General features: G+C 42.2%; 1 protein-coding gene across 4 annotated transcripts in view; it reads left to right on the top strand.

Annotated features, from left to right (window-relative positions):
- The first annotated feature begins 8,227 nt into the window (after nucleotides 1-8,227).
- Nucleotides 8,228-12,435, top strand: part of LOC311111936 (protein C-mannosyl-transferase DPY19L3-like) — a 40,719-nt gene continuing 36,511 nt past the window's right edge. The window contains exons 1-2 of one of the 4 annotated variants that reach the window (XM_084154862.1): nucleotides 8,228-8,418; nucleotides 9,712-9,832. In XM_084154862.1, the coding sequence (XP_084010988.1) occupies nucleotides 9,721-9,832 (112 nt within the window). In that variant the 5' untranslated portion in view covers nucleotides 8,228-8,418; nucleotides 9,712-9,720. Of the gene's footprint in view, nucleotides 8,432-8,479; nucleotides 8,666-9,711; nucleotides 9,833-12,435 lie in introns of those variants that run through there. The other 3 variants (XM_084154865.1, XM_084154863.1, XM_084154864.1) reach the window with 3 other exon arrangements.

Genomic DNA, 12,435 nt, shown 5'->3' with positions numbered 1-12,435 from the left:
ACAGGGATGCTGGCTGATATTGACTCCAATGATTCCCACAGTTGTCAAGTTGGCTGGATGTCCTTTGGTTGGTGGACCATTCTTGATGCACACGGGAAACTGATGAATGTGAAAACCCAGCAGTGTTGCAGTTCTTGACACTCATACTGGTGCGCCTGGCACCTATAACCATATCCCATTCAAAGGCACTTAAATCACTTAACATTTGTCTTGCCCATTCACCCTCCGATTGGCACACATACACAATCCATGTCTCAAGGCTTAAAAATCCTTCTTTAACCTGTCTCCTCCCCTTCATCTAGACTGATTTTAAGTGGATTTAACAAGTGACATCATTAAGGGATCATAGTCAGTCTGTCATGGCTTAGACCCAATATGACATCATCAGAGGGGTTTGTTTTGTGCCCACCATCGGTTTAGACACAGCATGCTCTTGAATACAGGGTGGGTGTCATGTTTTGGCTGATAAACACTAAAATGTGAATACAATTAATATGTCACTTTTCAAATGGTATCACAAAGATGGTTGGAGGTCCACATCCGATAATGTTGACTTGAGTGAGAATATCAATTGTTTAAATTAAACTGTCAATCTTCCTTATTGCCATAATAGAAATAGAAATAATAGAAAGACATTAACTTTCAAGTTGACATTTGACGGTGGGTGGACCGGCAGCCATCTTTCTGGTAGTAATTGGAAGTTTACATTTAAATTTAAAGTGTACCTGCTAAATTGGAGTGGTCTGAAGGAATAGGTCCATTCAATGAATTCTGTTTCTATGATTGAAATGACACCCACCCTGTATGCAAGAGTATGCTGTCTCAACCAATGATGGCACAAGACAAACACCTCAGGTGATGTAAAGTAGGGTCTAAGCTACAATGTGAAAATGAGAAAAATCTGAGTTTAATGCGTTTTTAGATATTTTATGTTAAATGTAAATATATATACACTACCAGTCAAAAGTTTGGACACACCTACTCATTCAAGGGATTTTCTTTATTTGTACTATTTTTTACATTGTATAATAATAGTGAAGACATCAAAACTATGAAATAACATATATGGAATCATATAGTAACCAAAAAAGTGTTAAACAAATTGTATGTTTGAGATTCTTCAAATAGCAACCCTTTGCCTTGACAGCTTTGCACACTCTTGGCATTCTCTCAACCAGCTTCATGAGGTAGTCAACTGGAATGATTTTCAATTAACAGGTGTGCCTTCTTAAAAGTTAAGTTGTGAAATTTCGTTCCTTCTTAATGCATTTCTGCCAATCAGTTGTGTTGTGACAAGATATGGGGGGGGGGGGGGGGGGTGGTGTACAGAAGATAGCCCTATTTGGTAAAAGACCAAGACCATATTATGGCAAGAACAGCTCAAATAAGCAAAGATAAATTACAGTCCATCATTACTTTAAGACATGAAGGTCAGTCAATACGGAACATTTCAAGAACTTTGAAAGTTTCTTCAAGTACAGTCGCAAAAACCATCAAGTGCTATGATGAAACGGGCTCTCATGAGGAACGCCACTGGAATGGAAGACCCAGAGTTACCTCTGCTGCAGAGGAAATTGCAGTCCAAATACAGTGGGGGAAAAAAGTATTTAGTCAGCCACCAATTGTGCAAGTTCTCCCACTTAAAAAGATGAGAGAGGCCTGTAATTTTCATCATAGGTACACGTCAACTATGACAGACAAAATGAGAAAAAGAAATCCAGAAAATCACATTGTAGGATTTTTTTAGCAAATTATGGTGGAAAATAAGTATTTGGTCAATAACAAAAGTTTCTCAATACATTGTTATATACCCTTTGTTGGCAATGACACAGGTCAAACGTTTTCTGTAAGTCTTCACAAGGTTTTCACACACTGTTGCTGGTATTTTGGCCCATTCCTCCATGCAGATCTCCTCTAGAGCAGTGATGTTTTGGGGCTGTCGCTGGGCAACACAGACTTTCAACTCCCTCCAAAGATTTTCTATGGGGTTGAGATCTGGAGACTGGCTAGGCCACTCCAGGACCTTGAAATGCTTCTTACGAAGCCACTCCTTCGTTACCCGGGCGGTGTGTTTGGGATCATTGTCATGCTGAAAGACCCAGCCACGTTTCATCTTCAATGCCCTTGCTGATGGAAGGAGGTTTTCACTCAAAATCTCATGATACATGGCCCCATTCATTCTTTCCTTTACACGGATCAGTCGTCCTGGTCCCTTTGCAGAAAAACAGCCCCAAAGCATGATGTTTCCACCCCCAGGCTTCACAGTAGGTATGGTGTTCTTTGGATGCAACTCAGCATTCTTTGTCCTCCAAACACGACGAGTTGAGTTTTTACCAAAAAGTTATATTTTGGTTTCATCTGACCATATGACATTCTCCCAATCCTCTTCTGGATCATCCAAATGCACTCTAGTAAACTTCAGACGGGCCTGGACATGTACTGGCTTAAGCAGGGGGACACGTCTGGCACTGCAGGATTTGAGTCCCTGGCGGCGTAGTGTGTTACTAATGGTAGGCTTTGTTACTTTGGTTCACAGAGTTCAAGTCACAGACACATCTCAACATCAACTGTTCAGAGGGGACTGTGTGAATCAGGCCTTCATGGTCGAATTGCTGCAAAGAAACCACTACTAAAGGACACCAATATTAAGAAGAGACCTGCTTGGGCCAAGAAACATGCGCAATGGACATTAGACCGGTGGAAATGTGTACTTTGGTCTGGAGTCCTAATTTGAGATTTTTGGTTCTAACCGCCGTGTCTTTGTGAGACGCGGTGTGGGTGAACAGATGATCTCCGCATGTGTAGTTCCCACTGTAAAGCATGGAGGAGGAGTTATGGTGTGGGGGTGCTTTGCTGGTGACACTGTCTGTGATTTATTTAGAATTCAAGGCACACTTAACCTTCATGGCTAACACAGCATTCTGAAGTGATACGCCATCCCATCTGGTTTGGGCTTAGTGGGACTATCATTTGTTTTTCAACAGGACAATGACCCAACACACCTCCAGGCTGTGTAAGGGCTATTTTACCAAGAAGGAGAGTGATGGAGTGCTGCATCAGATGACCTGGCCTCCACAATCCGGACGGCAGAGTGAAGGAAAAGTGCTCAGCATATGTCGGAACTCCTTCAAGAATGTTGGAAAAGCATTCCAGGTGAAGCTGGTTGAGAGAATGCCAAGAGTGTGCAAAGCTGTCATCAAGGCAAAGGGTGGCTATTTGAAGAATCTCAAATATAAAATATATTTTGATTTGTTTAACACTTTTTTGGTTACTACATGATTCCATATGTGTTATTTCATAGTTTCGATGTCTTCACTATTATTCTACAATGTAGAAAATAGTAAAAATAAAGAAAAACCCTTGAATGAGTAGGTGTGTCCAAACTTTCGACTGGTACTGTATATTATTAAAGGTCCAATGCAGCCGTTTTTGTCTACATATCTAATCATTTCTGGGTAACAATTAAGTACCTTACTGTGATTGTTTTCAATTAAAATTGTCAAAAAGAAACAAAAATAGCTTCTTATCAAAGAGCAATTTCCCAAGCAAGAATGTATTTTGCTAGGACTGTCTGGGAGTGGTCTGAGTGGGGAGGGGAAAACTGAAAACTAGCTGTTATTGGCAGAGAGGTTTGGAACTCTTTCTTATTGGTCTATTAACCAATTTTTACCGGCTGGTGATGTCACCAGGCAGGTCAAAGCTCCATCCCACCAAAACAGGCAGAAATTTCAGGCAGACTTTTCAAACGGCTCTTACTTTAAAATGGCATTATCCACATTTTAGTATTATTCCAACCTCATAGTGTGTAAATATATAAAACAAATCAAACGGAAAATCACGTTTTTGACTGTACTGGGCCTTTAAAAAATGTTTTTTCAAGAAATTATAAAATAATTTGACAACCCTGTTTGTAAGTTTTCAAATGATATCAAACTCAACTGTTTATATTTTTCAGTGATGAAGACATGGATGTCTCATGGTAGGGTGGGGTATGCAAAATGGGTCAACTTTGAGCACCTCTATCTCCTGATTGTTTTGGTATTCAGGTCCAAAAAGTCACTTTCTGACCACATCTACCATGGGCAAACATGTATGGAAGGTTTTATTCAAATCAAATGGGATGCAGTCAGGAAGTGATTGAAACCATATCGAACGAGCACTATCAATTTTGGGAAATTGCAGCTAATTGAGTTCAATAGCACTGTAAATTTGAGATTTCCCAAACTAATTCTTGAAGAACGATCTTGCCTTAATGGCCATGCACTCTTATAATCTCCACCCGGCAAAGCCAGAAGAGGACTGGCCAACCCTCAGAGCCTGGCTCCTCTCTAGGTTTCTTTCTAGGTTCCTGCCTTTCTTGGGAGTCTTTCCTAGCCACCGTGCTTCTACATCTGGACTGCTTGCTGTTTGGGATTTTAGGCTGGGTTTCTGTATAAGCACTTTGTGACATCTGCTGATGTAAAAATGGCTTTATAAATAAATGTGATTTGATTCAGTCGAGATAATTAGGGTATATCAAGAGAATTGCTTCTCATTTAGAACAAGAGCTTCCCATGAACTAGCTCTCTCTGGGACAAAGACAGACCTTCTCTCCTGTTGTAATTCATAGTTTAATCCTCCCAAGTTCCCAGCCCGTTACAATTCATACCTAACAATGCAGTAAACTGATAAACTAAAAGTGGTCTGCCCAGCACTTAAGGAACTACAAACCAATAGCAAACTCCAAACAACGTATCAAAAACAGATTTGATTATGTACTCCCAAAATGTCCCAACATAATATTTTGGTGCATGGTCTAGCCTTCATTACTGGACCTCCTGCCTGAAAGCGGCAATCTGAAATTACTACATCCATTTTTGGACTTTTAAATGAAAGACATGTACCCATTGATTCTTAAAGAATATACACTATATATACAAAAGTATGTGGACACCCCTTAAAATGAGTGGATTTGGCTATTTCATCCACACTCGTTGCTGACAGGTGTATAAAATTGAGCACACAGCCATGTAATCTCCATAGATAAACATTAGCAGTAGAATAGCCTTACTGAAGAGCCCAGTGACTTTCAACGTGGCACCGTCATAGGATGTCACCTTTCCAACAAGGCAGTTAATCAAATTTCTGTACTGCTAGAGCTGCCCCTGTCAACTGAAAGTGCTGTTATTGTGAAATAGAAATTTCTAGGAGCAACAAATGCTCAGCCGCGAAGTGGTAGGCCACACAGAACGGCACCAGTTGCAACACTCACTACCGAGTTCCAAACTGCCTCTGGAAGATCACCATGTGCAATGCCAAGCGTCGGCTGGAGTGGTGTAAAACTTGCCGCCATTGGACTCTGGAGCACTGGAAACGTGTTCTCTGGAGTGAGGAATCACGCTTCACCATCTGGCAGTCCGACGGACAAATCTGGGTTTGACGGATGCCAGGAGAGCGCTACCTGCCCCAATGCATAGTGCCAACTGTACAGTTTGGTGGAGCAGGAATAATGGTCTGCAGCTGTTTTTCATGGTTCGGGATGGCCCCTTAGTTCCAGTGAAGGGAAATCTTAAAGCTACAGCTTACAATGACATTCTAGACGATTATGTGCTTCCAACTTTGTGGCAACAGTTTGGGGAAGGCCCTATCCTGTTTCAGCATGACAATGCCCCCTGTGCACAAAGCAAGGTCCATACAGAAATGGTTTGTCGAGATCGGTATGGAAGAACTTGACTGGCCTGCACAGAGCCCTGACCTTAACCCCATCGAACACCTTTGGGATGAATTGGAACGCCGACTGCGAGCCAGGCCTAATCGCCCAACATCAGTGCCCGACCTCACTAATGCTCTTGTGGCTGAATGGAAGCATGTCCCCGCAGCAATGTTCCAACAACTAGTGGAAAGCCTTCTGAGAAGAGTGGAGGCTGTTATAGAAGCAAAGGGGGACCAACTCCATATTAATGCCCATGATTTTTTTATGAGATGTTCGACGAGCAGGTGTCCACATACCTTTGGTCATGTAGTGAAACTTATAAATTTACATTTACATTTACATTTTAGTCATTTAGCAGACGCTCTTATCCAGAGCGACTTACAGTTAGAATGCCTGATTAGTTTAGTTCAATTGTCATACCCCATCAGAACCAAAAATATAAGCTTGCTTTACTCCATTGGTTTTTAAACAATGTCATTGTAAACAAACACTGCATTGCCTCAAAACATGGTTGAAACTATACTTTATATATATTGGATTGTAAGTCTTTGCCTCCATAGCTCTGTCTATGAATTTGAGAGTGGTTACATTTCTCCAGCCCCATCCCTCAGCTTTTTACCAAAACGGGCAGGGTGCCGCATTGTTATTGTTTCTACTGCAGATTGTCGTTTTAAATTCTACCACAGAAACGACATGTTAAATATGGAAATCCAGCAACATGGGTGGTCCCAATCTCATAGTGGTAACACTAGTTTTGAAGGGAAGAAGCAAGCTGACTATTTCAAGATGCTAGCAGTGTTCTTTTCAGGTTCACATTTAGGCTAATTCAAACCTGGGCTCACAGACAGTGTGGGGGTGTCCAGCCAATATTAAAATGCATATGAGCAGAACAAATTGATCTGGAATTGAAATCAATAGGGAAGCTTTCTTTTCATATGGTTGTACTTCTCCCCTCTAAAGTGCGGTAAGCCCGGACTGCTAGTGCAGTGATAAGCAGGGGATGGATTCTCCTCATTGGGAATAAGAATGTCTGCTTCTATAATCCCTTCATTTTACATGAAACCCTGACTGCCTCTCAGAGCAGCTAAGAAAAATCATTTCACCAACTCACTCGTTCACAAGATCAAGCTTTTACCTAAACCTTTAATGGGCCCCGTGAAAGTGGAGATCAAGACAAAATTGAAAAAAATCTAGAAAAGAAGGACTCTGGACTCACACTCAATTCAAGTGACTCTTAGGCCTTTACAATTGTGTAACATTTAGATCCCAAATTGCCAAGCTCTAAAAACTCTGTTTTGTGTTCAAGTAAGTAAAAAGAAGAAATCACAGAGAAGTTTCTATCCCATGGCTTAAGAATTCCAATAGGGTCTTCTGGGAAAGATGGAGGCTTAATTTTAATAGGCCAAGACCTTAGTCTTACTTCTTGAACTCAATTCCCAGAGATGGCATGAGTGGGTTGGGGAATTGAGAGGAGAGGGAGAGAGTGTGCAACCTACTTTTCCTTGGTGCTTATCAAGAAATAAACCAAGACAAACAAGCACCTTCCAAGAAAAAAAGGAGAGCCATTAAACATTTACGCTTTTCTTCCCCCATAATCCTGTGCGCCTACAAGCAGGCCTGCCAATTTATTTTCTTAAATCTCTTTGATAATCTTCAGCCCTTTCATGTCAGTTGCTGCACTTTCTATTTTTTCCAATCTGGATGCCCAGAGATTTCTCTCTTGTCCTCTACAGTGTCTGTTATCGCAAAGAAATTCAATGGGGTCTCCATACAATGCAATGATTCAATTTGGACCGGTTTACTCCCCATCTTGGAGTGACAGAACTTGATCTTTAAAAATGTATATGGCACAATGAATTATGGAGTGGTCATTCTTTCAGATTGATGCAGTGATTATTGGGTAATTTAAGTACGAGATGTATTCTAATGGGGACTTTCAGATGAAAATAACAACCAGGTCAAAGAATAGGCTATGCACTGTCCTGGGGTTTATGGAGAATTCATTTTCACCCATGGTGATGTATTCATTTTAAGTATAATAAAGATGACATGCAATTGAATGAACTATTTTCATAAGAAACTGGTCCAGTATTTAATAATAACTACCCAACAATACACAATACAAAAAAATATATCAATATCAAACTGAAAAACTTGCCATTTGCAACCAATAAATCAATGAGTGACATACACGGCTGACAGTCTTTGATCTAAAATTGATGACGGTGTGCAGAATCTGTTGCATGAAGTTGTCAGATGCCCGAGGACCCAATGTGGGTCTTTAGCAGCTTCCCCGGAAGCTGATAGTGGTGGTGGTACTTTGTATACATTTTACAGCCAGAATGTAGCCTAACTGTTTACAAAGGTGAGTTGCTGTCTTTTTTCATTGTTGTTGACATTCAGGTTAATAATAAGCTATTCGATTACCACGTGGCGCTGTGCTATTGTGTGTTCTATGTATCGATTTTTATAGGACCAGAATTATTCATATTCATTTATGTATTAATTTATACATAAAAACTAGCCGTTTTCCATCTCTGCATATTAACCAAATCAATGTTTTACTCGTTGTAGGCTACATAGAAGGCGCCGGGTCTGAAAATTGGCTACATTGTTTCAAACCTGTGTTCGACTGAACTAGAGACTACGCATGTATCGAGTGTCCGTGGGAGGGAGAGAGGAGAAATCATTGGACATCCGATAAGGGATCGCAAGCACTGTTGAGGGTGAGGCTTAAATGTATGAACAAGTGTAATGAAATCCTTTTTGTTGCTATCAAAAGCGACATTCACTATCGAGCGAGCATGAAACCGATGCCGAGGCTGTCCATTCGAAGAGACCGAGATTAGCGAGTGATGCGATCTGATATTTTATGACATTCTAGCAGCGGCGTGAGTAGGAAATGCCGCTGCAACCCAGGCCTGTGTGAATGAATGAAAAAAGCGAATTAATGAAAAGCAAGAGACAATTGTGGTTTGTTTGCGGTTTTTCACGGCTACCACAAAAATGTGTTTGTGTTTAGTTGTTTTTCTTTTTGCAAAACTGTAACGGTAGCATAGGATGATTGAGACTCGACACACTTTCGATAGATAGTCAGTCACTATTTGATGACATCAGGGGACATGTTGAGGAGCAGTCTGTCCCATGGGGTAACGGTGTAAACATTGCTGTTTGCTGTACAAATTAAGTAAATAGCACCTATAAAATGATAAATACAAGAGATGCTTTGCTTTATACTCCTGGTGTCCATTATGATTCCAATTCCATAGCCTATATAGGATAGGATCTCATTGGACAATAGCCTACTGAAGGAGGCAAGGAGCAACTTACAGCCTCCCAGCGTCATACTTTGATGATTTTTAAACTGGTCATTTTCTTATTGTGTGTGAATGGGTGGTTCCCTCTTAGCATGTTTTCCATTTAAATGTACTTTCTACTCTGTGTGGGTGTGTGAATGTACATTCTTAAACACTTACTGTGTACCTATGTTTGTCCTCTGTTTTTGCTTGCCTTTGTTTGCTGAAATCCATACTTTTGATTAAAATGTTAATCAAATACAACTACAGACTGTTTCCTTGTTTAGATTCAATTGGCAGATGTGCATTCGCGCAGAGTTGCTATATTAGAGCAACAGCAATGAGGAAACAGTCTGTGGTTGTATGAGGAAACAGTCTGTGGTTGTATGAGGAAACAGTCTGTGGTTGTATGAGGAAACAGTCTGTGGTTGTATGAGGAAACAGTCTGTGGTTGTATTTGATTAACGTTTTATTAAAATGTATGGATTTCGGGCAAACAACGAAAGGCATTCAACAACAGAGGACAAACATAGGTACACGGTAAGGGTTTAAGAATTAACATTTTTGAAGTATCGGTGCAAAGCGAGTAGAGACTCGGAGTCGGAGATTCATTAAAAAAACTCTAGTCTGCTCTCAACTCCGTGGAGGAGTTGAGGTACTTGGCAGTGTGTGTGTATGTCCCTATCTTGTGTGGAAGACTAATAGCTGCCCCTCCATTTTCAGTGAGCCACCATGACTGCCCTTAGGCAGAGGAAGGGCAGCAAGGGAAGTAAGGAGACTGGTCCAGAGGTCCTGAACCAGAGGTTCAACTCTTCAGCAGAGCACCCAGAGAGGACTTCAGACGGTTAGTGTCATGCACAGTATTCATATCACCATATTGGACCAATCCCTGTGTGACGGCCGCACCGCGGACTGCACAGCGAAAACCCTGCCTTACAGATATCATATATGCACGTTAACACTCACTTTACACAATATGTAATGGAGTTAAGAACGTAACGTGAGCTCACTCCACAGCTAGCTTGAAATGTCGCGGATGGAGCCATCCAATTGGTATTTGGGTGGCTCAACCCGTTGGAACGTTGTCAAGGAGGACCGTCACGTGTGTTGCGAAGAAGAGGTTCACTGGTTGGAGCTCAGTATGGGGCAGTCGGACAGTGGAGGAAGCTAAGCTGTTAGCAGCACACCGACGCCTTTTACAGTGGTGCCGTGACCCGGGTTGGCAGTTGGGCTCAGCTCAACGGCAGGGGTAGCTCGCTGTGTAGTGAGTTTAGAAGGGGTGAGTGTAACGGAGTTAAGAATGTACTGTGAGCTCACTCTACAGCTAGCTTGAAATGTTGCGCCTGGAGCCATCCAATTGGTACCTTTTGGGTGTCTCAACCCATTTGAATGTTGTCAAGGAGAACAGTCACGTGTGTTGCGACGCAGAGGATCACTGGTTCAAGCCCAGTATGGGGCAGTCGGACAGTGGAGGAAGCTAAGCTGTTAGCAGCACAATGACCCCAGTTACGTATACACATGGCGATACACATAATATATAAATAACGATGCGACATTGTTTTTGTTTCTTATATACCATACCTCACTTTATTTACTTGCTTCATAGTTTACATTGTAACAGTCACTGGTATAATTTAACTCCATCTAACTTTAATTTAACCATTATCATTATCAACGAACAGTAAAAGTTCTATATCATTTGTAAGTCGCTCTGAATAAGAGCATCTGCTAAATGACTTAAATCTTAAATGTTGTTTACCGCCTTGTCTCTGTGGTTACCGGCACCATGTCTGCGCAGCGTGGATGCCGGCTGTGTTCTGGGAAAGGAGGTCCGAGCGGAATTCCGATACTGAAGTATGGTTCCGGAGGGGCGTTGGAAAATACCACCCCTCTATTCACCGCGGGGGAACTCTTTTCTCTTGACTTGTTAAAATAGCAAAGTACCTTTCATTCATTGAGTTTGTGTACTGCTAATGCAAAAATAACTATGTATTTAAAATCTGATCAATACATTTAAACTTTATATCATAATGATGTGTATTTAAAATGAATGTTTTGTGAACCTCCCTTCAGGTAGAGAATGGAACTGGCCACTCCCCATATATTCTCTCTGTCAATCCACTTTCTTGCCAGTTAAGTTATGTACGTTCTGTTCCTGCACCTTAGATCTCCGTTTTTTAAAAAAGATGAGACTTTTCATTTCAAATAATTTATCCAGTTTGTCTTCATTTGTATTTGCAAATTTGATAAATAAAACCCATACATTGTTTGCACCCTATCTCAGTGTCTCTCGTTGCCCCCTTGGTCATCCCTAACATATGGTGGGATGACCAGTAGAGGGCAGTGAGTAGCGGTAGTTTAGTTTAGATTATTTTAATCTCTTTATGTTTTTGACAAAACAAGACAACCAAACCATGGGACCGAAAAGGGACAAAGACAAATCAGGATGGGCACCACCTCTCCATGTGGAAGGTGTGTTTGAAGGTAAGGCTGAAGGAGGAGAGCCCATACCAGACAATCCAGGTGTGACCTCATTGGAGGAGTTGACCCTCCTGTTCAGGAGTGGCCTTGAAATGCAGTAGATGTGCGACATAAGGCTGGATCGGGAGGCTGAACGAATGGAGCAAAGGTGGAAAGCAATGCAGCACCAATTCAGGCTTCTGCAGCTGGAGGTCGAGACCAGGAAGTCCCCTGTCCCTGACCACGCACTAGGTGGCTCTTCCGAGGCCGATGACAGGGACACTCTCCTAGGAGCTGCAGACTCCCTCCCCGGCGGCCCTCTGGGCCCTGATGACCCAGAGACCTACAAACAGCGTTTCCACTCCAATGAGCTCTATGTCCTTTTGAAGGACTTTTATGGAAAGTGTGTGTAGCCCACCAACAAGACCATGAAGCCGGAGCTGCATGCGTGGGTCAGGGAGCATGACCCTGCAACCGCTGCTGAATATGCAGCCCATGCCAACACCTTGGTGGCCGCCCTATGCCGAGCCCAACCCTGGAATTATGCCAAGTGGCAAACAGCCAAAGAACCCAGGATACAACAAACACTGTACTTCCAGACCCCAAAGTCCACACCAGCCATGGTTAACCCTATCACTCCTAGAGACAGTCATTTTAATCAAAGCCCTACCTCTAGGCCCGCAGACAGTTACAATTTGTTACCAGTGTGGTCAGGAAGATCATACTAAGCCCTTGTGCCCCAGGAACAATGCCAAAGTAGCCCACGTGTGTTGTGCCAAGGCCCAAAGTCATTGAGCAGGGTGAGAATCCCCCTTTGCAGGACATTGCTGTTTCACTCAATGGCCAGGCGGTCAGGGCACTGGTAGACACTGGCAGTATGCAGACTCTGGTGCAGAATAAGTTGAATCCTACCCACATGTGGGACCATGGTGACGAGAAACATTACCCCACAGCCGAGGTCTACTTGAAAGTGCAGGGGCAGTCTTA

Source organism: Coregonus lavaretus, assembly GCF_964263955.1.
Source record: "Coregonus lavaretus genome assembly, chromosome: 37".
Taxonomy (NCBI): domain Eukaryota; kingdom Metazoa; phylum Chordata; class Actinopteri; order Salmoniformes; family Salmonidae; genus Coregonus; species Coregonus lavaretus.
This window is presented reverse-complemented; position numbering and strand designations above follow the sequence as displayed.